This window comes from Heterocephalus glaber, unplaced genomic scaffold (assembly GCF_053883595.1).
Source record: "Heterocephalus glaber isolate CG9 unplaced genomic scaffold, H.glaber_assembly_v1.0 deba00001666, whole genome shotgun sequence".
Classification (NCBI taxonomy): domain Eukaryota; kingdom Metazoa; phylum Chordata; class Mammalia; order Rodentia; family Bathyergidae; genus Heterocephalus; species Heterocephalus glaber.
The window spans coordinates 18709728-18734967 of NW_028258406.1; the positions used below are offsets into that span (position 1 = coordinate 18709728).

Here is a 25240-nt window from a genome sequence, read left to right on the forward strand (position 1 = left end):
AAAGTGTTATCCTTAAGTTACAGGTAATATAAATACATATAAATATAAATACATATAAGTATATATATAAATACATATAAATATAAAACAACCTCAATTATCACTTGCAAAAATGGACGATGTCAGCTTTTATTTAGCTCCTCTTAAATGAGATGTTGGAAAATAACAAGTAACAATAGATAACAATAGATACCTACATAGATGCTAATGAAAATGAAACAACTATATCATGATGGTGAAAATGGAGCACAACCTTAAAGGAAATGGTGTTGTCATATGTTTATGAAAAACAGCAAACTGACTTGTAGAACACAGAAACTCAGTTGCTCTTTTAATTGTAAAAGGTTTTCAAATTGCAACAAGAGTACTGGGGCAGACGGTGTAAAGTGAAGCTGTGTTTAGTTTCAAGAGACTACTGACTACTGAGTTCATCAACATTGGCCTTTTAAATCAAACATGGCAAAAGTGTCACTTTCTTTATCCGAGTTTTTTTTTTTTTTTTTTTTGAGGGGGAGTTGAGACAGGCTCTCACTATGTAGTTCAGGTTGGCCTTGAACTGACTACATAGCTCAGGCTGGCCTCAAACTTTCTGTGATACTCTTTGCCCTCAGCCTCCTGAGTGCTGCGATTAATATAGACATACACCATCCCACCCACTTGTTACTTTCAAAAATGAAAAATAACACAAACTACAAAATGTTTTAAATTGTTATATGAATACATGAGTTGGTACTTGCAAGTTATGTGTAAATCCAGTTGAAACTTCCTTATGGAGCTAATCAAAATTTTAAATATATCTTAACATATCTATTCAATAGAATCCTAATTGTTAAAAATTTTGGCACCACAACATAAATAATTCCTTCAACACGAATAGCACTCTTGATCTTGGCTCATTTCCATTTGGATTCCTTTTGTTCAGTGTCATCTCACCCAGCATAACACCAAAAATATTACAGTACGGCTATTATAGTTTAGATCCAGAATGTCCACCAAAACTCTCACGCACTCAAAGGCAGGGCTTTTGGAAGGTGACTGGATCATGGGGGTGCTATACCTATTAATCCACTGATGAATCCATAACTGAATGTGCTATTAGGAGGTGAGGTCTATTTGGAAGAGGCAGGTCACTGGAGGTGTGATCTGGAAGGATGTATCTTCTCTCTGGCGCCTCCCTTCTCTCTCTCTCTCTGCTTCCTGGCCACCATAGGATGAACAGCTTTCTTCTGCCAGACCTTTCTACCATGGCCTTCCTGCTCTGTAGCCAGATGACTATGTCCTTAACTGTTAGCCAAAATAAACTTCTCCTTAAATTGGGGGTATTGGATATTCTGTCCCAGTGACTAAGTGGGTGACTAAGACAGTCTCAAAAAAGTGACTAAGAAAGTCTCAATTTATGATTTACTCACAGACTATCACCTACTCATATTTGTTAGCTCACAATATTTTCCTCAGGGAGATACACATAACAGAAACTCAGGCTAGAGGAGCAAGGCTGAAGACATAAAAGATAAGACATTCTAATGTTAGATTAATGTAGAAAAAAAAGCTATTAAGACTTAGATCTCCTGGAGATCTTCATGCTGTTAGAAAGGGGTCACCATGTAAATGAAATGTATATTCCTTCCAGATGATGAAAGCAAGGATTATATGGGCTTGCCATTGCTGGGTATGATGAATATCCCTTAGAGGGAGATGAGTTATCTGTGGATTTGAAGTAGATATTCCTACAGGGAACCTCTACTTACAGCCTTAAACAGGAGTCCCTGATGTCACTCCACAATAATTCTGCTTCTCGTTTCCCTTTCCTGGACAATTCTGATTTGTAATAACTCCAGATAAACTTTAAATGTAGGCATATTTTAATGTAAAATAGGTGTAAAACCTGAAATTGAATATGACACTCTCCTAAGAGCATAAGCAAATTCAATGGGTTCCCTACATTTATACTTCTAAAGTAATGGTGTATGAATATTTGTAATCTACTTCGTTTAAGTGAAGGACTGACCTCAAAGGAACCACATTTTACTTTCTAAAATTGTTCCTATCAGTCTCTTTTTCTATCCTTTCTTTAATTAAAGACTAAAGGTTGGTTAAGTTTGTCTGATTCATTCAGAAATCTGAAAAAGACATCATTTAATATTACAATATGGTATCATATTACGTGATTTAAGCTTCCCTTCTACATGGTTTCAAATTTTAAAAAGCAATGATCACTCTTACAAAAGAACTTCACTAGTCACCCACATGGCTTAATGTCAAAGGGGCATTAAAAAGCAATCACAAAATGCAGTAAACTATAAAGAAACTACAGCCATCCATGAGGGATTGGTTGCAGAACCCTTTACCCCATAAATCCCAAAATCTGCCAGTGCTCAAGTCCCTTGCATGAAATAGGGTAGCTAGTGCACATACCCATCCTCTTTGTATACCTTAAATCATTAGATGACTTACAATACCTAATATAGTGTAAATATTATGTAAACAGTTGATATGCTCTATTATTCAGAGAATAATAAGAAAAAAATTATACATGTTCAGGACAGGCTTGATTTTTAAAAAATGTTTTAAACTGGAGCCTTGTTGTATCCTAGGACATAGAACATAAGGTTATGGACAACAAACTGTATAGTTTCTCTCATCACATCTGCAGTGGTTGTTTGGTTAGTCTCTCCCACATAAGAGTCCAGTCACTTCAATTGATGTGATGGTCTAAACTGTAAAATCTGAGTAATCTTAACTCTATTTGGCAGAAATCATTTTGTACTTAAACAAAGATGATGACATCTGTCACAGTAGTCACAATGTGGGCCTCTATGAAGAATAAATTAGCTGCAGCATGGCAACGAATATTTTCTCCCAGAACAATTCTTAATTCTGAGCCCCAGTTCTCCATTTTGAACATCACCTTCGATTTATTTATTTTATTTTATTTTTTTTGGTACAGGGGATCGAACTCTGGTCCTTGCGCTTGCGCAGCAGGCAGCGAAACCGCTGAGCTAAATCCTCGGCCCTCACCTTCGACTTACAGTTTAGACTTGCCATCACCTGGCTGTTTAGAATGCAGCCCACATCTATACTTCCAATTTCCTTTCACTGCTTTTTCATTTTTTCGTAGCATTTATAATTTTATAACATAATTAAATGTTGGTTATCATTTTTCACTAGAGCATAAACTCCCAGGGAAGGGATCTTCTGTTCACTGAAAAATTCCACGCACATAGGACAGTGCTTGTTAAAAAAAAAAAAAAAATTGTTGAATGAATCTATGCTCAGTACAAAATCTAGTCAGATTCCAATTTCATGGATAGAGTTAACAAATACCTTCTTGTATATTATATATATAGTTTCAGACAGTGATTAAGTGCTACAGAATAAGAGCTTGGAGAACCAGAGATGTGACCACTTTAGATAATCATAATTGTTTCAAGACATGCCATGCAGATTTGGACAGAGTAGGAAAGTGAGGAGGAATGAGCATGGAGGAAATAGTAAATACACAAGCCCTGGAGTGAAGGTTCAGTAAGTGTGACCCAAAGCAGCAGGCGGGGGGCGGGGGGAGAATCTGTCCTCCTAGGTACCTTACCGGCTACTAAATGACACGTACGCACTGCCAAGTAGGTAGGAAAGGGATTACATTTCACCTAGAGCACTCAAATTCTCTGGGCCGAAGGGGCTCTTCTATTACAGCCCCTAAATGTTTGTACCAGTATCTTATACAAGATTGCAAGGCACACAACAATGTTTGTTAGAAACTCTTCACAGGAGCCCCAGTCGTAACTGACTTAACCAAGTACCACTGCTCAGTAAAGTGTAAACCCAAGCAGAAACTCAATATACGGAAATGTAAAGCTAGAAGGCTCAATAAATATTAAATAGTGATTATTACTTTCGAGTCTAGGTGACAAAGCAACGTTCGAAAGTGCTGTCTGTGATTCATCCATTTTTATTCGACTTTGACAAAGATTAAGTCTATTATATGCACTGTGTTAGTCTTGAGCTCGAACTGTTGCGACATTTTATGTAACTGCAGAGAAAAGCCAAAAGTCCATCCTGAACTTTCAACTCAGGCAGTAAAGTTCTTTCTCCGCCTAAGCAGAACAGGATCTTCCCACTGAAGAGCAAGGCAATTTCTCCCCTTTCCTCCATACCAGTTCCAAATCAGCTTTGCCTAGCAAAGTCAGTGTCCACCCAATCCCACCGTATCAGAGCCGACTGTCTAAAGCCGAAACTGAGTAAGCGAGCTGGTTCGGGGCCCAGGAGCTAGGGAAATGCATTTAGGGGTCGGGAGCCAAGGGCTGAGGCAACAGAAATGAAACCACAAGCAACCTACACTGAGCGGAGTGGGAGGAAAGGTAAACTCTCAGGCTGGGTCGCCAGTCAAGGCGCCCTGAACTCAGAAGCTTAAGAGGCTGAGCAACTCGTAGGCACGCGGTCCCAGAACAACGCCAAACTCAACCCTAGGCCCCCGGGTTCACTCACGGGCAGTACCGCGTGGGCGCAAGGCCTGAGAAAGGACGTAACTCCTGCAAAACTCAAGTGGGCCTCGCCCGCGGCCGTGCGCAGGCGCAATGTATTTCCAGCCCACGGCCCGCACGGGTGTGCAGCCTCCTGTCCGGACCACAAATTTGCGCATGCGCGGCGACTCCTTGGCCCTAGGCCCGGGGATAGCTCTCGCCCCTATAGCCCCTGCCGAGGAGGCGCCTGGCAGCCGTGCCGGAGTGAGGAGGCCCCCCACGGGGGTACCTGAGAGAGTCCTGATTCAGCTCTGGCGCCTCCCCTTGGCTTCCCCTCTTCTCCACCCCCTTACCTCAGCGCTAGCCCGCGCTGCGTGTGCTCCGCCTCTTCGGTCGCGGTTTCTACTCAGTCGGGGGCCCAGCAAGGCCAGGAGTTGGCGCCTCCCCCTGTGGCGGCCCGGCCTCAGCGGACGCACTCCGAAGGGAAGCCCAGCCGGTCGGGAGGGGAAGGAAGAGCTGTGCGGTGAGGGGAGGGGGACGGGACTGCGCCTCGCCCCTCCTCCCTTACCAGCCGCCCCCGCCCCTCCCCTCGGCGCAGACCCCGGGACTCAGTGCCCCGGGGTCTCCCCCAGGATCCACCTCCGCCTTTTCCTGGGAACTCCCCAGTGGACTATGTCCACCTCCTCCAGGCTTGTAGTACAGATTTGGGGCAGTTTGAACTTCTACAGTTTCAGGTTTTATCTTTAAGGCTTTAATCTAGTGTGGATTTTTCTTTTTTTTTGAAGTGAGTTAAGGGACTGATTTCATTGTACAAGTGGGCTGTCCAGTTTTCCCAACGCCATTTATTTTTAAATTTTATTGGTACATTTTAGGTATACAATATAATTACATTCATCATTGGAAATTTGCACCTTTATATAATCTCTCTTGGTTATTTTTCCCCCTTTCCCTGCCCTCCCTTCAACCCCTCCATCCCTCCCTATTTACAAAGACTTTGTTTCCATTTTTCCATTTCCTCATATTAATTCCATTCCCTTCTTTCCCCTACTCCTCTCACTTATCCCTTCCCCTTTTCCCCTTTTCTTCCTATTTCACATTATCTATTATATCTTTTACTCCTTATATGCACTTTCAGTTTCTCACACCAGAGAAACTATTCGGTATTTATACGTGTGTCATATTTATTTCACTTAAGAGTATCACCTCAATGTGCATCCATTTAGCTATAAATGTCTCTAATTTCTCATTTTTTATGACTGAGTAGTACCCACATTTTCTTAATCCTGTCTCCAGTTGATGGGCAATTGGGCTGCTTCCAAGTTCCAGCTGTTACAAATTGTGCTGCTGTGAACATGGGTGCACATATATCACTGTGGTATGATTCTCTTAATTCTTTGGGGAAAATACCCAGCAGAGGATCAGCTGGGTCAAATGGGACTTCCAGTCCTAGTTCTTTGAGGTATCTCCATACTGATTTCCACAGTGGTTGCACCAGTTCACACTCCCACCAGCAGTGGATCAGGGTTCCTCTTTCCCCAGAGCCCCGCCAGCATTTGTTTTTGGTTGATTTCAAGATAGCAGCCGTTCTTTCTGGAGTGAGGTGGAATCTCAGCATTGTTTTCATTTGCATCTTTCAAATGACCAGTGATGTTGAACATTTTTTCATATGTTTGTTATTTCTACTTCTTTGTTTTAGAAATGTCTGTTCATTTCAGATGTCCATTTTTGGATTGGGTCTTTAAATTTGGGAGGTCTGATTTTTTTATGTTCTTTATAGATTCTAGATAGTAGACCTTTTCTGAGGAACAGCAGGTGAAAATTTTTTTCCCACATTCTGGGTTGTCTCTTCATTCTGTTGGTGGTTTCTCTTGCTGTGAAGAAGCTTTTTAGTAAGAAGAGATCCTACTTGCTGATTGTTTGTGCTAGTTCACGGCCAACTGAGGTTTTGTTCATAAAATCTTTTCCTACACCAATGTCTTCCAAGAGTTCTACCTAACCTCTGTTCCAGCCAGTTCATTGTTTCTATTTTAATATTTAGATCTTTAATCCATTTCAATTTTAGTTGAGTGCATATTGAGAGATACAGGTGTAGTTTTAATCTTTGACAAGTTGAAACCCAATTTTTCCAGCACCATTTATTAAAGAGGCTCTCTTTCCTCCAGTGAGGGTGTTTGGCTCCTTTCTCAAAGATGAGGTGTCTGAGTGCATCTGGAGTTGTTTCTGGATCTTCTAATCCACTGGTCCTCAGGTCTGTTTTTTTGCCAGTACCATGCTGTTTTTATCACAGTAGTTTTGTACTATAGTTTCAAGTTGGGGGGTTGTGATACCCCCTGCCATGTCTCTGTTACCTAGAATTGCTTTTGCTATTCTTTGTCTCTTCTTCCAAGTGAATTTTTGGATTGTTTTCTCAAGGTCTCTGAAATATGCTGCTGGGATTTCAATTGGGAGTGCATTGAATCTATATAGCAGTTTTGGAAGTGTGGCCATTTTCACTATATTGATCCTTCCTACCCAGGAGCAGAGGATGTCTTTCCATTTTCCGATATCATCTTCAATCTGTCTTTTCAGAGTGCTGTAGTTTTCAGAGAAGAGGTCTTTGATTTCTTTCATGGGCTGGGGATTTAGCTCAGTGGTTCTAGCACCTGCCGCACAAGCACAAGGTCCCAAGTCCAATCCCCGGTACCAAAAACAAAACAAAACAAAAAAACTGTTGCTGATTTCTTTCGTTAGGTTGATTCCTAGGTTTTTCAGTTTTTTGGATGCTATTGTGAAAGGAATTGTTTGCCCTATGAGGTGAGTCTGTTGTTTGTGTAGAGGAAAGTTATTGATTTTTGTGTGTTGACCTTGTATCCAGCTACTCTACTGAATTTAGTTATTAAGTCTAGAAGACTTTTGGTGGAGTTCTTGGGGTCTTCTATATAGAGTATCATGTCATCTGCAAATAATGACAATTTGACTTCTTCATTTCCTATCTTTATTCCTTTTATTTCTTTCTCTTGTCTAATTGCCATGCCTAATGTTTCCAAAACTATATTGAACAGGAGTGGTGATAGTGGACATCCTTATCTTGTTCTTGATTTTAGTGTGAAGGATTTCAGTTTTGGACCATTTAGTATGATATTGGCTGTTGGTTTTTCATAGGTGGCTTTTATCAGGTTGAGGTAGAGACCATCTATTCCAATTTTTTGTAGTTTTTTTTTATCATAAATGCCCAACGCCATTATTTGAAGAGTCTGTCCTCTTGTGTTCTTGGCAGCTTTGTTAAATATTAATTAACCTTTTAGAAGAAGGCAGTTCCTGTCATTTGCATTTGCCACCACACAGATGAACCCTGAAGACATTTTAAGAGAAATCAGCAGGTGCAGTAGGACAAATACCATGTGGTTTCCCTTGTGTGGAATCTAAAAAGTAAGGCTCATAGAAGCAGAGTAAAATGATGATAACACAGGGTTGAGACTGGGGGGTGGGGAGATTGTGATCAAGTGATACGAAATTTTAACAATAAGTTCAAGAGGTCTATTGTACAATATGGTTTCTAGTTAATAACAGTGTATTGAATATTAGAAATTGCTAAGAGATTTTAAGTGTTCTTATCACAATAAAAATAAACATGTAATGCATATTAGCTTGATTTAGCTGTTCCATAATCTATACATATATCAAAATGTTACATATTATAATTTTGATTAGTCACTTTAAAATACAAATTTAAAAATTTTTTAAAGTTAAAGCAGTAATTTTTTAAATGTTTTCTTGGTCTGAGGTCTTCCTGACATATCTCAATCATAACCTGAAATTTAAGTAATTCTGGCTCCATCTTACAGTGGAGACAAGCAACTAGGACTCAAATTCATCTCTGGTTCCAATGTGGAGCTCTTTCCACTTAACTATGTGGTCTCTTTCCAAATGAATTACCCAGGTAAGTAGACTAATAAAAGGCCATGGCAATGTACCAGCAAGATGTATTACAGAATCCCACAAAGGATTTTAAGCAGGAGGATAATGTGATGTTCTTGTGTTGAGCAGACCTGCAGCTGAGCCAGTAGGGAGAAAGATAAGCCTTCAGCTAGGGAGACCAGGCTAAGAATCTAATGCATCAGCCTAGGAAAGGCCTGGACAGTCTTTGAACTTGCAAATCAGCTTCCTTCAGCATCAGAGAAATGCTTTTCTACTTTTGCACATGCTTTTCTTGGTCAGTGGTCAACCCTGGATTGGCCTTTCCCAGCATTTTGGGGATAAGAGCCAGGAGAGAAGATGGGTTTCTAGGGTAAAATAAACAAAGGAGATTTCATGGCCTGCTTTAGTTTTAAATCTCATAGCTACACTTGGTATCCACTTCAACATTAAAGTCTGGACCAAATCCTTAGCAAATAAGAGGGACCATTTGTTTTCTGGTGTATGTACTTCTGCTGGGGACCTCAGAAAGAGGTCAAGGGCAGGATTTGGGTTTTCCTGGCTCTCTTGGTCAAATACCACCTTTCTTGCTCTCACTTTTTGGCTTGACCTACATATACCTTATGAACCTAAGAAAGTAAACTGAAAAACTTTTAGAAATAATAGCAGAATTTAGTGATGGGAACATTTATAAAATCAATATATAGAAATCAGTATGATGAAACTATAAAATTACTAAGGCAAAAGGGGAGAGAATGAAGAGCTACACCCTGTTTTAAGGCATGAAGATGCAGGTGGTCATGGTGGCACACACCTATAATCCTACTACTGAGAGGGGCTGAGGCAGGAAGATCACAAATTCAAGTCCCCTCAGCAAGTTAGTGAGACCCTGCCTCAAGCTAAATAATAACAAAAGGGCTGGGGATGTAGCTCAGTGGTAGAATGGCCCTGTGTTCTCTCCCTAGTTCTGTGGTTGGTCGGGGGGATAGGACTTGGGACTGGAGGTGTAGCTCAGTGATAGAGCCTCCTAGCTTGTGGAAGGCTCTGGGTTCCATTCCTAGCTCTACAAGCAGAACAAACAAAACAGTGTACAGTCCATTCTGCTAAAATATACCTACAAATCTAATGTACCAATAAAAACCTCAATGATTTTCACTTAAATAATTTTAAAATGTAACTGAAAGCATAGTTTGGTAGAGGAAGATAATTTGACTTTGTGTATTAGATTTGCCCTTTGAATCTCACCTTGAGTAGTTTACTAGTATGAAAAGATGTAGAAAAATGGTCATCACAGCATTATTTATAATTGGAAAACATGGTGCCTTAATCCACTCAGGTTTCTGTAACAAAATACATTAGACTGGGTAACTTATAAACAAAAGAAATTTATTGATCACATTTTTGGAAGCTGGGAAAACCAAGGTGATGCGCCAGCAGATTTCATGTCTGATAAGGGCTTGCTTTGTGCTTCATAGATGGCAACTTGTTGCCATGTCCTCCCATGATGCAAAGAATGAATACTGACTGTGTCCTTACATGACAAAAAGAATCTCTGTTATAGGGTACTAATTTCTTCATGAAGGTGGAGCCCTTATGATCATTTCCCAAAAATTCCACCTCTTAATATTATCACATTGGGTATTCAGTTTGAACATAGCACATAAAAATAATTCTATAGCAAGCTAGTTGGGTAAACTAAGGTATGGAGAACACTGTCTAAAACCCACCTCTTTATCTTTTCCTTCTTTTTTTAATTAGAGAAAATTACAAACATTTAAAAATAGAAAATTAACAACTGCCATTTACCCATCATTCAGCTTCAACAATTAGAGACTCATGACCGTCTTGTTTTATTAATACTTTCATTTTTTCCACCGTCATATCCTTTTGAAGCATCTTATTTTATATGTAAATAGTTCAGTGAATAACTCTAAAAGGACAATTTTTTAAAAACCTAACCAAAATACAACTATGATTCCTACAAATACAAAATACCACTGCCATATCTGCAAACACTAATTCCTTAATCATGTAATCATATTTTACAGTTAAAGTTTTGAAATACCTCATAAGTGCCATAATTTTTAAAAACAATTTGAGTGACTTGGAATTCAAATCAAATCTATCCATGGAAACTGTCTTCTAAGTTCTTTTTAGCCAATAAGATATCCCTTCTCACTGCTTTTGTTTCCCTGATATTCATTAATTAAAGAAACCACATTATATATCCTCTGGATTTTCCCATATCTGATTTTCCTGAATATACTCTCTAAAATTCTCTTAACTTTGTCATTGGGTCTCAGGTCTTGATTAGATTCATTAATTCAGTAAATGTTGGAAATAGTGGTATCCTTACTCTGATTTCTTTTTTCACTTACTAGCTAGAATACTTCTATAATGGAAAACTTCCTTCCTCAATGATTTGATTTTCCAGTTGATGAAGGAAAAGCAAGATAAGCATTTTATTCTTTCTCTTAATGTGCCAGTTTTCAAAATAATGAGTTTATATACTAGCTGTCTTGAACTGTCACCAACCTAGGTTGCTGGTTCATTGGTTGGAATGATTGTAAATTCCTGAACTTAAAACTTCATGTGTTTGACCACCCTTTTCTTGATTACAGAACCCTGATTTTTGTTTAGATAGTAACACAATCAGTCACAGAAAAGAAATCCTGGGGAGAGCTAATCATGCCAATCCATCCTTATTTGGCAGGGTCTGGAGCGGCATGTGACTGCTCCTGGCCATAGATACGTGGTACAGGGAAATTCACTAGCAGGGTTCTGACAGGACACCTCCACCACCTACCCAGTTCCCCCTCCTACTTTCTTACTGTTGTCATATGAGGATTTCTTTGGAGAACTGTTGCTGAAACTTGGCACATCCCAGTGGGTTCATGTGGTACATATGCACAATTATGAACACTAATACTGCAGACCTAAAGTTACTGACAGAGAAAAATATCAGGATACATTGCTGATATAACACAAATCATTAAAACTATATATGTACAATTGAACACAAGTGTGTATGTTTACATTGATGAGACCTGCTTGGAAATATATTCTCTTTTTTTTTTTTTTTTGGCACCGGGGATTGAACTCGGGTCCTTGCACTTGTGACGCAGGCAGCGGAACCACTGAGCTAAATCCCTGGCCCCTGGAAATATATTCTCTTAAATAGTAAAAAATGGTCATCTCTGAGTGGTGAGATGTTGACTAATTTCTACACTCCTGTATTTTTCTATAAAGTTTACATTTTTTTATGTGAATAATAAACTTTTATAAAAGAATGATTTGAGGTGATTTTTATTTAGCTCATATTACTTATAATGTATTTTTTTCTAAATACGTAGTCCTATCATGAAAATTATTTTTATATAAGACCTCATTACTAATATCATATAATTTTTTCCACGGCTTGATCTGGAAATAGGAAATGTTTTGATTCTAGAATAACATTTCCTGATAAACATTTTTTCTGGAACATTTAAGTGTTTCCTTATCTGAACATTTTTCTTTGTGCAGCTTCTTATTATAATTAATATTTTAGCCCAATGGAACATAATCATCCTGTTAGAGAAAACACTTTTCAGAAAAACATATGTTTTATTAGGAAGACATTTTCCATTCAGCCAGGAAAATAAAATTGGTACATTTTTCACTTACTAATTAAAGTGATAAGTAGTCCCTTTTGTCTACATTTAAGAAATTTCAATTTCTTTGGTCTATCCAATTCTCCTAAGAAACTACAAATTCTTAAAACCAAAAACATTTTTTTTTAAATGCTAGGCCTCTAGAGTAAAACTGAAAAGAAGTCTTTCTTCCCTTTTGCATTGCTGGTCCTGACAGGATGTTGCACGGGGACTGGAGGCCAGGCTGACCACCACAGTAGATGAAGGAAATAGAATAATTGTTGTGTGTCCTGCATTAAAAATTGCTATGGAAAATTCAATATAGGAGAGAACTTTGCTCTCCTGGGCCTCAAAAATCTGAAGTTGGAAACACCAGGAAGACACTCAGGAACCTGAAGCTTAAGAAGAGTCTGGAAAAGCAGTTCTCATAGGGCACAGTTGAACTTAAACAGAGTAGATACATTCAGAATAAGAGGAGGGGAACAGATGGATGTAAGAAAACAAATTGATAAATGGCTGCAGGAGTCCAGAGGAATTTGAACAATAGCTTTGAGATGGAGAGAAGAAGAGAAAGCAAGGATTAGGTGAACATTTACATTACATACCCTCTGTGATCATTTCTCTTGAGTTCTTCCCAAGCATCAACAGAATATTCAGAAGGATTTAGCTTATCTCACCTAGTACAAGGTAAACTGAAAACAAAGGTATTTATGTCCACCCTGGGGTCAGAAATCTAAGGGAATAGCTTGCCCTTGACAGCCAATATGGATGTGATTGAACTTTGAGCCAGGTCATCTGCAGATTGTGTGTTAGTTGAATAGACCCTCCCATTCAGCTGATTGCTGACAGTGGGAATCACTTTGCCATAAAAATAGAGCTTTGGTCCTGATCACAGTACAAAATCAGTAGGCCATGGATTCCAGGGTTATATCACAGCCTTCTTCCTTGTTATGACATTCTTACCCTGTTCCATCTTCAGGGTCTCGAGTGAGGTGTGTTCCTCCCACCTTTATCTTGGAGTCTTATAACTTCTGGAAATGTTGACATCACTTACAGCCTTCCTTTAGAACAGCATCTTCACCCATATTGCCTTTCAGAGGACAGTCTGTCCTGAAGTCTAGTCAGAGATAAGACAAGGCCTTTAGAAGGCTTCTCCAGAACACCAAGAGGTCAAACCTGACCTTACTATACCACCCGAACCAACATGGTCTACAAAAGATACTGTAGTAAATCTGCAACCTGGAGGAAGGACAGGTACTGTCTCCCCTCCAAGCCATTTAAAGTTGAGGATCTCAGTTTTGCTCTGGGTCAAGAGGGTCATCTCAGCTGGTGGAAAGTTTAAGAATCCCACTTAGAAGAACCTTTGCTGAGACTCTTATTTAGTACAAGTGTCTATTCGATACTCCCTCCTTCTGAGATCCCTATCTGCTAAGCTGTTTCCTAACTAGGGTTTTGTGCCTCAGCCCCAAGCCACCAGAGAAACATTGGAAACTGCCTCCTCTCATTTGCAAGGTCAGATATAATGTTTCTGAAACTCAATAGTATAATTAGAACTGATGGTCTCATATATATCTTAGTGGAATGAGAAACAAAATGGAAATCTTAACTCTCTTTGTACATTGAAATAATTACCCATGTGGTAAGTGAGGTAAACCCAGCTTTATGGTCTCCAAAATTAAAACTGGGAGAGAGATTGATGAGAAATTCTTGGTTATGACTCCTGAAGCTACCCAGTTGGGGTTGGGGTATGGCCTGTGAACTAAACCCTGTCGCAACATTGCCACACAAACATCTGTTAATCTTAGTCCAGGAGTAATAGAGAAGGAGAAATGAAGAGTGATACTAGGCAAACGAGGAATCAATTAGCAATCAGTGATCTACAACTGGGCTGCCAAATATAGGCAGGAAGGAATTTTATCTTCAAGAAACCAGGAAGATGTGATGAAATGCTGCCTGACTTTTGATAGCCTGACTACTTCCTCAGCATACCTCGGCTTCAATTTCCTAAAATCCTCTCTCTCCATATATTACTTAGCATTTCTGACCAGTGTTCCTCCTCTTGTCTCCACCTCTGACCCAGCATCTGCCACCTACTTAATTTATTGAGACATCTAGGCCCCAGTTTAGCCAGTTTTCCTTGTTCCTGTGGCCTCATACCTTGCTTTTCTTTCTTTTCCCAGCGGGGCCACTTAAAAGAGTTCAGGGCTCATGTATGTCTCTCATATCTGCCTAAAAGCTCAGAGGAATTCTTGCCCCAAAAAGTCAGTCCTCAGAAAGCCTACTGCTTCCCTCCCCTTCTACTCCTTTTTTTTTCTTTTTTTTAGGGTTTGGGACTGGAAGATGATAATTTAACACTAGCACATGTCTCTTTGCTCACATAGGGTGTGATCGCAGGTCAATACCAGCTTTTAGATGCAAGGCTGATGTTTTTAGCTTTGTACTCCCAAACTATTGTCTCTGTGCATTTCCTTTGCCCTAAGATGATTTGGCTTTAAAATATAAATTAGTGATAAGACATAGAAAATGATTTAATATGTGGAACCATGGCAACAAGAACTTCTATTAAGGAGAAAAAGAACTAACATTTATTGAGTACTTACTATTTACCAGGTATAAGCACACTCAGTCATAATGATAATATTCATAGTATGCATGTTATGTGTCAGCCATTGTGCTAAGTCCTTACCTATGATCTATTTTTTTTTTTTTTGGTACTGGGATCGAACTCAGGACCTTGCACTTGGAAGGCAAGCGCAGTGCCACTGAGTTAAATCCGTGGCCCATCTATAACCTATTTTAATCCTCACAATAACTCCATGAGATAAGCACTATGTTACTGTCCTCTTTAATAAATGAAAAACTTAAAGATGTTAATGCCCAAGTCTGTCTTAATTTAGCCCCTTTTTACAGTATATTAGAGAATGAATCATGTGGCATAACAGACCTGATATAGATAATGAGGAGATAAAATGAGTTTTGATCTATCTTATTCATTTTATCTCAGTTTTTCACTACATTTAGGATATGCATGTAAATTGCAGTGGAACACAAGAAACTATTTCATGAGAATCTCATTTTGTGCCTGACCATTACATTTGGTCACAGTAATGTCATTTACACTGAGTAACTCTTTCCAACTCTATAAAGTCTGGGTAGGGGTGTGTTACAGCCTGAAATGTATCTACCTAAATTCATGGGTTAGAAACTTAATCCCTGATACAATAGTGTTAGGAGGTGGGGGTCTCTTGGAAGTTGTTAAGTGGATTAGCCCATTATACAAGGGCATGATGAGGGCAGTTTGGGCTCTTATTCCCTTTGCCTTCTGCCATATGAAGATGTGTACAGTAAGAAGGGATGCACTGAACACCAGAACCTTTATCTTGGACTATCCAGTCTCCAAAACTGTAAAAAATAAGTTTCTGTATTTATAAATTACTCAGTCTCAGGTGTTTTATTATATCAATAAATGGACTAGGGGACAGGCTGTCAGTTATACTGCCCAGTACTTATTGGTCATGAAGAAATTAAGTGACCCAGACTGGGCCATAATGATTCATTTATATGCTTGATATTCTGATTGGTCTAAGAATAGGTAAATGATTCAGCAGGAACAGAATCTTCCTTTATATTGATATATAAGTGTGATGAGGGATGCTTTTCTGTTGTGATTTCTGGGGTAGGAGAATGTGAATCTGTGGTTGCCCTAACTGTATGGAGGAAGCCTGTCGTTATGCTTTGGATTGGGAATGTCCCCCAAAAGCTCAGTAATTGAAGGCTTGGTTCTTAGTGCAACAATATTTAGGTTCCCAGTTCAACAATATGGGGCTCTGGGGAAGTGATTGGATCATGGGGGCTCTAGCTTCATCAGTGGAGTAATTCACTGATCCATTCATGATTTGATGACATGTTTGAGAGGTGGGCCTGATTGAAAGAAGTGGATTATGCATTATGAGCCATGCCCTTGGGAAGTATATCTTGTCCCTGGCCCCTTCCTTTGTCTTGTCTATCTCTGACTCTCTCTCTCTCTCTCTCTCTCTCTCTCTCTCTCTCTCTCTCTCCTGGCTCCCATGAGATGAAAAACTTTCTTCCCTTAAGCCCTTCTGCCATGATGTACTACCTCACAACAGACCCAGAAGCAAATGAGCCAAGTGACTGTGGATTGAAACCTCTGAAACCATGAGCCAAAATAAATCTTTCAATTTTAAGCTGTTTTTTTTCGGGTATTTTGTCATGGTGATAGAAAGCTGACACATCTGTCTTCGGTAGAAAGGAAAATGGTGAGACCCACAGACAGAGGAAAGCAGAGGCAGACTTGAGAGGAAATGAGACAGACAGAGATTGAGAGGTATGGAGAGAGAGAAAAGAAAGAAATAATATTAATTTTTTCTATGCCAAAGGTAAATTGCTCTCTAGACTTCGCTAATTACTTTCCTTCTCTCTTCCTTCTCTTTTCCTTCTCTCTTCCTTAAATTAGTCTTGGTTTTCTGCAGACTGTCCAACTCTCTTTTGTTTTGTTTTTTGTTTTGGTACTGGGGATTGAACTCGGGACCTTGTGCTTGCAAGGCAGGCACTGGAACCTCTGAGCTAAATCCCCAGCCCAAATCACTCCCGCTTTTTATTTTTTTTGGTACCGGGGATCGAACTTGGGACCTTGCGCACTTGAGAGGCAGGCGCCAGAACCACTGAGCTAACCTGTGCCCAACTCTCTTAATTTCATGAAATATCTGCTCATACAAGCTCTTAGCAGCAAAGTAAAGTTTACTGAATATTTTATAGAGGAGGAAAAAAAAGATTGACAGGCATATCCACAACACACACCCTGCAAATTTCCATTGACAGATCTCATCTGTCTGGTTCCCTGGCCTACTGTAGGTGGTTTTCTTTCTGATCCTTCTACTTTACAGCCTCTGAGCCCTTACAGCCTCTGGTTTTTTACAGTCTCCGGTTCCTTCTGTAGTGCAGAACAATTTAGTTACTACTGATTTTTACTTCAGCATTTCCACGAGGTTCTAACGTTGATTCCAAGTAGTTTTTCTTTACAATTAAAGTGAATGTACTAATTTTATTTTTTGTCTTAGCTGTTCTCAGTAAAATACAATTTTCTGGTAAAGTGGAAGGGAGCATTTGATTCACACCCCATGCATGCCCAAAGCAAGCCACCAGGAAACTGCTGTCATGAGAGCAATCCAGCATTTGTAAGTGAGGAGAACAAGAGCAAACAAAGACGCTTAGATCATCCTTCAGAACAAGACTTGATCAGCTAACTAATTTAGTTCTTGGAAGCTTCCTTGGAGAAATGGAGCAGAGGATCCAAGCAGATTTACAAGTATATTTATGCATTCCTGTGTAAGGCCTTTTTCTATGAGGTGGCCAGTAAAACTGACCAGGTTACTATTTAGGAACTAAATTGATACTCCCTTGTTTGGCAAAGGAAAAAAGAAAGGGAGGAAGATGGCATGGCAAAAGCTACCTGATATTTCCATGGTATCAATTCTTTTAGGAATTGAAGCTCCACAATTTACTGTGTACTAGCCACTTAGAATAAAAGTGATATTTCTTACCTGTCCTAGACAAGTTCTGGGCAATGGAATATAAGTATATGATCATGTATGTAACTTTCTGAAATTGTCCTTAGGGGATGCATTCTCTACTTTTTCTCCTTCTCTTTAGCCACAATCTGGGTATGATGGCCAGACCACAAGATGAAAGCTACATGTAGAGGATGACAGAGTAACAACTTAGAAAGAGACTGAATTTCTGACCATTGCACAGTTGCCTTTTGTCTACTTTAAACCACTGTTTTTATAAGCTCTCCGCATATTGAGCTGAGCCTATTTTAATTGATATTGATGGGTATGCCATCTACTATATTGAAGTGAAAACTGAGAAAGCCTTGACTTCACTGCTAAGAAGTTTAGTTTTTGTTGTTTTTTTTGGAATATACAATGGGAGTAAATAATGACCTTTTAGATATGAAGAGACTCGAGCAAAACAAAGAAAAGAAATAATAGAAGTGTGTCAACCTTAATAGTTACTTAAAACAAATTTAGTATTGATGTGATATACATGGGAAATCCTGAGGAATAAATGGAGAATGTTTGCAATTTTTACTCAATTAATAGCATCGACTTATTTTCTAGCTCTGGAAATTTATTGATATTGCATAAAATTATTTATTTTCTGTAATTGTCTTCTCTTTGGATTAATAACTGCTAACAGGTTACTTGGCAAATAAGAAATAAATTGAAATGAAAGTAATGAATGAGAATGGTACAAAGGACATTTGTAATTTTTGGCTGCCTTTTTCCTAATCACCACTCTCAGTATGAGTGGTATATCAAGGTGCTATGGGAAGGAAGTGCTGAACACTCTCCCAAAGCCACTTCTCTCACCCTGGTTACTGTAAGGTATAGACCCAAAACCCAAGTTCTTCAAATTCTTTTACTCAGAGGTGGGGCTTTTGGAAAATAATTTGATTATGAAGGCTGTAACTTCATTAGTGGATTAGTCAATCTATTAGTGTATTAATAATTTGATGGCATTATTTGGAGTAAACCATGTCTGGGAACATTTGTGGGACTATTTCTGGAAGACATTAGTGTTTGAATCAGGAGACTGAACAAAGATCTGCCCTTGCTAATGGAATGGGAACCATCAAATTTGTTCAGGACCTAAACAGAACAAAAGGCAGAAGAACAGTAAATTTTCTCTCTCTGAGATATCCATTGTTTTGATTTAGATCTAAATTACCCACCCCCCAAGTCTCATGTGTTTGGAAGGTGATTGGATCATAGGGGAAGATTCATCCGTTGATGAGTTCACTAGGTAAATGTGCTGTTTGTGTTGTCAGGGTTGTGATTGTTCTAGGTTCTTGATATCCTGAACAAAGATTTGAGCAGGACATGAATAGATTTACTAGTCAGGTTACACTCCTTAGGGTGGGAGTGGGCTAGTGAAAAGAGCTCACATCTTCAAAGAAGCCAGATTTCAGATCCTATCTGTGGTTTTTTACAGAGAGGGAGTAGCTCTTCAAACTGGTGAGCAATTCACTTCAATCAAGGATGTCTCCTTCTTTCTGTTGGAGCCTGGGTTTTTGTCTTCATATGGAACTTTCAGGAACTGTCATGGTGCTCAAAGCCCACGGGGTGGGAAGAGGGCTCATAACCACAATGTAAATAAGATTATAATTAATTATAATTGAGTTGGGATCACTTTCAGTTGTTTAGGACATACTATAGAGCATGTGTGCCCAGGCATGGCTTAGAGTTGGGTGCTTGTGGTGGTTTCTAAAAAGCTTATCTTGGGCCCACCAGAAGCCTGTAGTATATGTGCCCTCTTGTCTTTCCTGGATGTGGTCTACCTGTTAGAACCAGGTGCTCTTACCATTTTTGGAGAGATAGCTTCTTCTTTTTCTCTTTGCCATTCAGGTCCCCTCCTTCCAGGAATTTCTCCTCTTCATCTCCTATCTTAATTGTAGATAAGGCCTGATTGAGTATGGGTCACTGGGGACATAACCTGGAAAGTTATATTCTTGTCTCCAGCTCCTCCCTTCTCTCTCTGCTTCCAGGTTGCCATTGGATGAGCAGCTTTCCTTCCACCATGCATTTCTACCTCAGAGCCAGCCACATTCTGGTTGAACCCACCGGAAACTGTGAACCAAATAAACCTCTACTCCTTTAAATTATGAGTGCTGGTTATTTTGTTCCAGCAACAAGAAAGCTGATTAATGCAGAAAATTGGTTCCACAGAAGCAGGGTTGTTGTTGTGACTGTATCTGCTCTAGAAAACTTTGGAACTAGTTTGCAGGAAGAGTTTGGAAAGGTTGGCAGACGTGGGCTAGAGAATCCCTAGAATGTAGTAATCAGACCTAGTAGAAAATTCTGATTGGAACTCAGAAAACCAGAATTCTGATAGGAATGCAGACAGTAAAGGCCAGGCTCAGGAGGTTTTAGTTAGAATCAAGGACTCCATTGGAAGTTGGACAAGAGGCCATGTGTGTTACACACTGGCAGAAAATTTGTCATCATTTTGCCCATGTCTTGAGATTTTATGGGAGATTGAGATTAAGGGTGGTAGACTAATGAATCTAACAGAGGAAATTTCAAAGCAGACAATATTCAGTGTGTGGCATGGGTGCTGCTGGATATTTTAAGTCAGATATATATTGAAAATCAGGTACAAAAGGCAAATGTGAAAAGTTTGCAGTTTCATCATAAAGGGAAGCACCTGCAAAGTTAGGACCATGGAGAGCATGATTGCTGAAAAGATCAGCCTTAAGAAGACAAGTAGTTTTTATCAGAACAATAGGAAAGATGGTTTAAAGGTATCTCAGGAATCAGCAAGACTCCACCAATCACAGGCTCAAGGGTGTAAAACTATAAAGCTCCCATTTGAGAAGAGAGCCCCTGGGCCCTCTCCCCCAGAAGGGCTGTCTAGGGAATTGGTTCCCAAAAATTTAATCACAGTCATTCAGGCACTAAGAGCCCTTGAGTCAGGATCAGAGGGATCCTAGCTACTGCTAAAATTGGCAACTGTCCCAGATGTCATCTATGTGTTGCTGATTTTCAGATATGCAGAATGTAAGAGTTGTGGGGGTAGGGAGATTTCCACCCAGATTTCAAAGGAAGGCCTGAAAGTCCAGGCAATGTGCTCCTGTTAGAGTGAAACTGAAGGTGGAGTGAAGACCACAAAAATTAGACATGCCAGGAATGTGGAATGTCTGCTGAGCAAAGTACCAGGCACTGGGCAAAGACAGTCCAAGAGACAGGCCATGTGGATTGCAACTGGTAATGCTGTAAAGGGAGAGCGTCCCAAGCTCTTTGGAGTTCACATTCTCCCCACAACTTGCCCCAGTGGTGGACATGTACCTATGGGAATGTTTGCCCTGCTGGGTTTTGGTCTTGCTTTGCTTTGGTCTGATTTCTTTCTATCCTCCTGTTCCTCCTTTTTTTGGAATGGAAATGTTTATGCCATTGTATGTTGGAAGTATTTAACTCTCTTTTTTATGTTTACAGAGGCTCACAACTAAAGAGTTTGCTCAAGTCTCAGAACTCAGACTTCGGACTCAGACTTCCTATCAGTGCTAGAACTGTTGAGATTTTGGCAACTGTTAGAAATGAACTAAATGGATTTTGCATAATGAGACAGACATGAGTCTTTAGGGAGACAGGGACAGAATGATATGGTTTAGATCTAAAGTGTCCCTCAAAAGTCTTATGTGTTTGGAAGATGATTGGGCAATGGGGATACCATACTCTTCAGTGGATTAATCCTTAAATTCAGTAGTTGAGTGTATGTTCAGAAGAGAGACCTATTTAGAGATGGGTCTCTGGAAGCATAACCTGAAAAAGTGTATTCTTGCTGCTAGCTCCTCCCTTCTCTTTCTGCTTCCTGGCTACTCTGGGATGAGCAGCTTTCCTCCACCATGCCTTTCCACTGTGAATTTCTGCTTTGGAGCCAGCCAACTTTGGACTGAATACACTGTAAACTGGGAGGCAAATAAAGTTTTGCTCCTTTAATTTGTGGGTGTCAGGTATTTGATCCCAGTGACAATAAAAATACCTAATATATCCATCTTTTCCTTTTCTTGGCCTTCATTGCTCTTGGTTCTTGGGCTTTCAGATTTAGACTGGGGCTTACACGATGAGCAACTCTAGTTCTCAGATCTCTGTGCTGTACTGAAACTACACCACTGGATTTTTTTTCTGGGCCTCTAGCTTACAGGTAGAAGATCATGGAACTTTTCAATTTTCCTAAGTAAGCCAATTCCTCAATAAATTATCTATCTATCTATCTATCTATCTATCTATCTATCTATCTACATTATGTTGGTTCTTTCTCTGGAGAACTCTAATATAGATTTGAATGGATCATTCTAGCATCTTTAAACAGCTCAAAAAAGAAAACAAACCTCTACTTATTGTTATGCATGTTCTGACTTAAGGAAGTGATGTTTGCATAAATATTTTTGTGATCTTGCTATATGTATTATACTATGGATTTTAAAACCCAATGTTTTGTTTCTAACATTTAATCTAGTACATTTGTTTTAACACTTACATGATATCTAATTTTATAAATTTATTAGATTTAGTCATATAAGAAAGGTGGCAGCAATTTGATATGGTTTAACCAAATATCACATTGCTGTATTTTCCAACTGGTGAACATATAAGCTGTTTTTCAATATTTCATTATTGCAAGCAGTGATTTCATGAAATCTTGCTATACGGTCTCTTCAGTATAAGTGTGAAAGTTTCTCTAGAGTATATTCTGAAAAGTAGAAATTCTCTGTCTTAAGTATATTTAAATTGGTATCATCATTTACCTAATGCCAAATGATATCCCAAAGTGTATGTATCATTTTCCACTCTTGCTAGCAGTGTATGGGACTTTCTTCTGGCCAACACTTGATATTATCAGAAATTCTGCCAGTCTTACAGACATGAAAAGCTATTCTTTTGTTTTAACTTCATTTTTTTGACTATTGACCAGTGTGAACATTTTTTCCATAATTATACTAATTAGTCATTTAGGTCCCAATTTCTTTGAATTTTCTCTTTATATTATTCTCAGTTTTCTATGGTTACTTGACTTTTTCCTTTTAATTTATAGGAGTTCTTCACACAGTATGATTATTGAATCATTGTTAGAAATATACATTCTTTGTGTCACTAATTTGTCTTTCAGTATCCTTTGTTTTATAGAATATTTAAAGAATTGCTTTTGTTTGTTTGTTTTCTGTGCTGGAGCTTGAGCCCAAGGCCTTCTGTGTGCTAAGTAAGTGCTCTGCTGCTGAGCTATGTCCCCAGTGCTGACATTTTAAATTTGAAAAATACTCAGATTTGATTGTCTTTCTTTTATGATTTATAGTCAGGAAAACTTAGTGAAGGCAAACCTATTGGCATAAGTGAGAAAAGTGGTTGTGACATAAAAGATGAATGTACCTCAGAAGAAGGAACACCAGTAAAACCTTCACAATGGAGGAACTCAGATAATTTCATGACATTTAAAGTGCAAAGGATAAAATATTGGTAGCTGATCCAAACTTAGGAGTGGAACATTTGCCAAGGTATAGAAAAGACACTCCTTATTTTAAGAAATATAACAGGAAGGTAGGTCTAGTTCAAACCACTTGATAAATGATGAATAAGAATATAATTTTTAATGTTTCTAGTAATTTAAACTATAGCATACTAAATATTAGCTTTATGTTATTACAAAGTTAGAATTTTTTTACACTTTTAACTAACAACAGCAAGAGAGTCATATTTTTTGACTGATACCCCCTCCTCCATGGTATTGAGATTCTACCGCTGAGCAACATCCCCTGCCCTTTATTTTTTATGTTTAGAGAAGGTCTTGCTACTCAGCCTCCTCCATAACTGAAACTACAGGTATGCACTATTGTGCCTGGCTTTTTTTTTTTTGACAAAATTTAAAGTCCATGAATGATCACACATTTCTTCATGAGTTAAGATTGTGTTGCAGCTTTAGCTTGCATGGTCAAAGCTAGTACAAGCTAGAAAGCCTTCCTAATTATCCAAGCATGTGTCAAATCTACAAATGTGTATTTTGTTCTTATGGCATTCATTACTTTTCATATTGCCTTTGTATGCTGCTATATCAAAGCTTTGAAATAAAAAATGTATAATGCTGAATTTCTCATATTTAGACTTAATCTATTTGTAGGCCAAACAAATAAAAATAAAAATAAACCTAAGAGATTGACAGATATTTCCTGTAAAGGGCCCTCTGAAGGTCAGATGATCCCTGTTGCAGCTACTCAGTTCAGCCCTCATAGCCAAAGCACACAGTAAATAATCATTGAAAATAGAGCAGGAAGTATTACTATAAATCTTGCAACTACTATGCACACCTATAACCGCGGTTACTTGAAGCCTGAGACAGAAACAGTGCAAATTCCAGGCCAATTTGAACAATTTAGAAGACTGCCACAAAATAAAAAATAAACAAGGACTAGGGATGCACCTCAGTGGTAGAACACTTGTTTAGCATGCTTAATTCCCTGGGTTAAATCCCCAGTAACACACACACACACACACACACACAAACTACCCTGAACAAACCTTTATATATGTGACAATTTGAAGAAATGGACTTATTTCTTAAAGACCACAAACAACTAATCTCAACCAAGATGATGTAGATAATCTGAATAGCTATAACTATAAGAGAAACTGAATTCACAACTTAAAATTGTGTGAAAAATAAATCTTTAGGCACAGATATTTTCACTGAAAAATTCAACCAAATGTGTAGAGAAAAGCTAACACCAATTTTATATAATCTCTTCCAGAAATAGAAGAGGCAGAAACACATACCAAGGCATCTTATGAGCTCAGTATTATGCCAACAATCATGATAAAAGACAAAATAAAAGAACAAAAGATATCTATAGGCCAATAACTCTTATGATTTTATATACAAAAATTATTTTAAAATATTAAAGCCAATATTTTATAATAATACAATTAATTATTAATTGTATAAAAGAACTATATACCAAAGCCAGTTGAGAGTTACTCCTGGAATCTAAGATCAGTTCAGTGTTCAGAATTAGTCGATGATACATCAACAGACTAAAGAATAAAAGTAGTACGATCATATCAATTCACACAGAAAAATGATTTGACAATTCAAAACAACTGTAATTAAATGGGGAAAATCTTGGGAAACCCCCCTAAAAAACAAAACCAAAACTCAACCAAAGTCTCATATATTATATAAACATAAACTCAACATGAACTTAAAATTTCAAAAACCAGGAGAAAACTTTCAGGATTTGGGATTAGGCAAAAAGTTCTTAGACTTGACACCAAAAGCAAGATCCATAAATGGAAAAATTGATAAATAAGGCCTCGTCAAAATAAAGTTTTGCCTTTTGAAAGCCAGTGTAAAAAATGAAAAGAAAAAAGCACAAGCCAGGTGCAGTGACAGACAACTGTAGTCCCAGATACTTGGGAAGATGAGACGGGAAGATAGCAAGTTCAAGGCTAGCCTGGGCAAATTAACAAGGGTCTGGCTCAAAATAAAATTTAAGAAAAAATTGAGAGTGTAATTCAGTGGTAGAGCACTGCTAGTTTCTATCCCTAGTAACACACACACACACACACACACATTCACACACACGGATATATATAGAAGTACAGACTAAGAGAAAATATTTATAAATAATATATTCAACAAGGGGCTGACATTTAGAAAATATAAGAAATTCTCAAAGCTCAACATTTA

At 38.6% G+C, this 25240-nt stretch overlaps 2 protein-coding genes across 28 annotated transcripts in view; one reads left to right on the top strand and one right to left on the bottom strand.

The window, feature by feature from the left end:
- The window catches only part of Rcbtb2 (RCC1 and BTB domain containing protein 2), a 49865-nt gene extending 44894 nt beyond the window's left edge, over positions 1–4971 (bottom strand). For 7 of the 24 annotated variants that reach the window (XM_004844179.4, XM_004844178.4, XM_021257852.2 and 4 more), the window contains exon 1: positions 4334–4507. The gene's annotated coding sequence lies outside the window, so the exon portion shown is untranslated. Of the gene's footprint in view, positions 1–1057; positions 2121–4333; positions 4619–4746; positions 4782–4810 lie in introns of those variants that run through there. The other 17 variants (XM_087197420.1, XM_021257845.2, XM_087197418.1 and 14 more) reach the window with 9 other exon arrangements.
- Positions 4572–25240, top strand: part of LOC147822277 (uncharacterized) — a 246524-nt gene continuing 225855 nt past the window's right edge. For all 4 annotated transcript variants that reach the window (XM_087197424.1, XM_087197425.1, XM_087197426.1 and 1 more), the window contains exon 1: positions 4572–4980. In XM_087197424.1, the coding sequence (XP_087053550.1) occupies positions 4572–4980 (409 nt within the window). The remainder of the gene's footprint in view (positions 4981–25240) is intronic.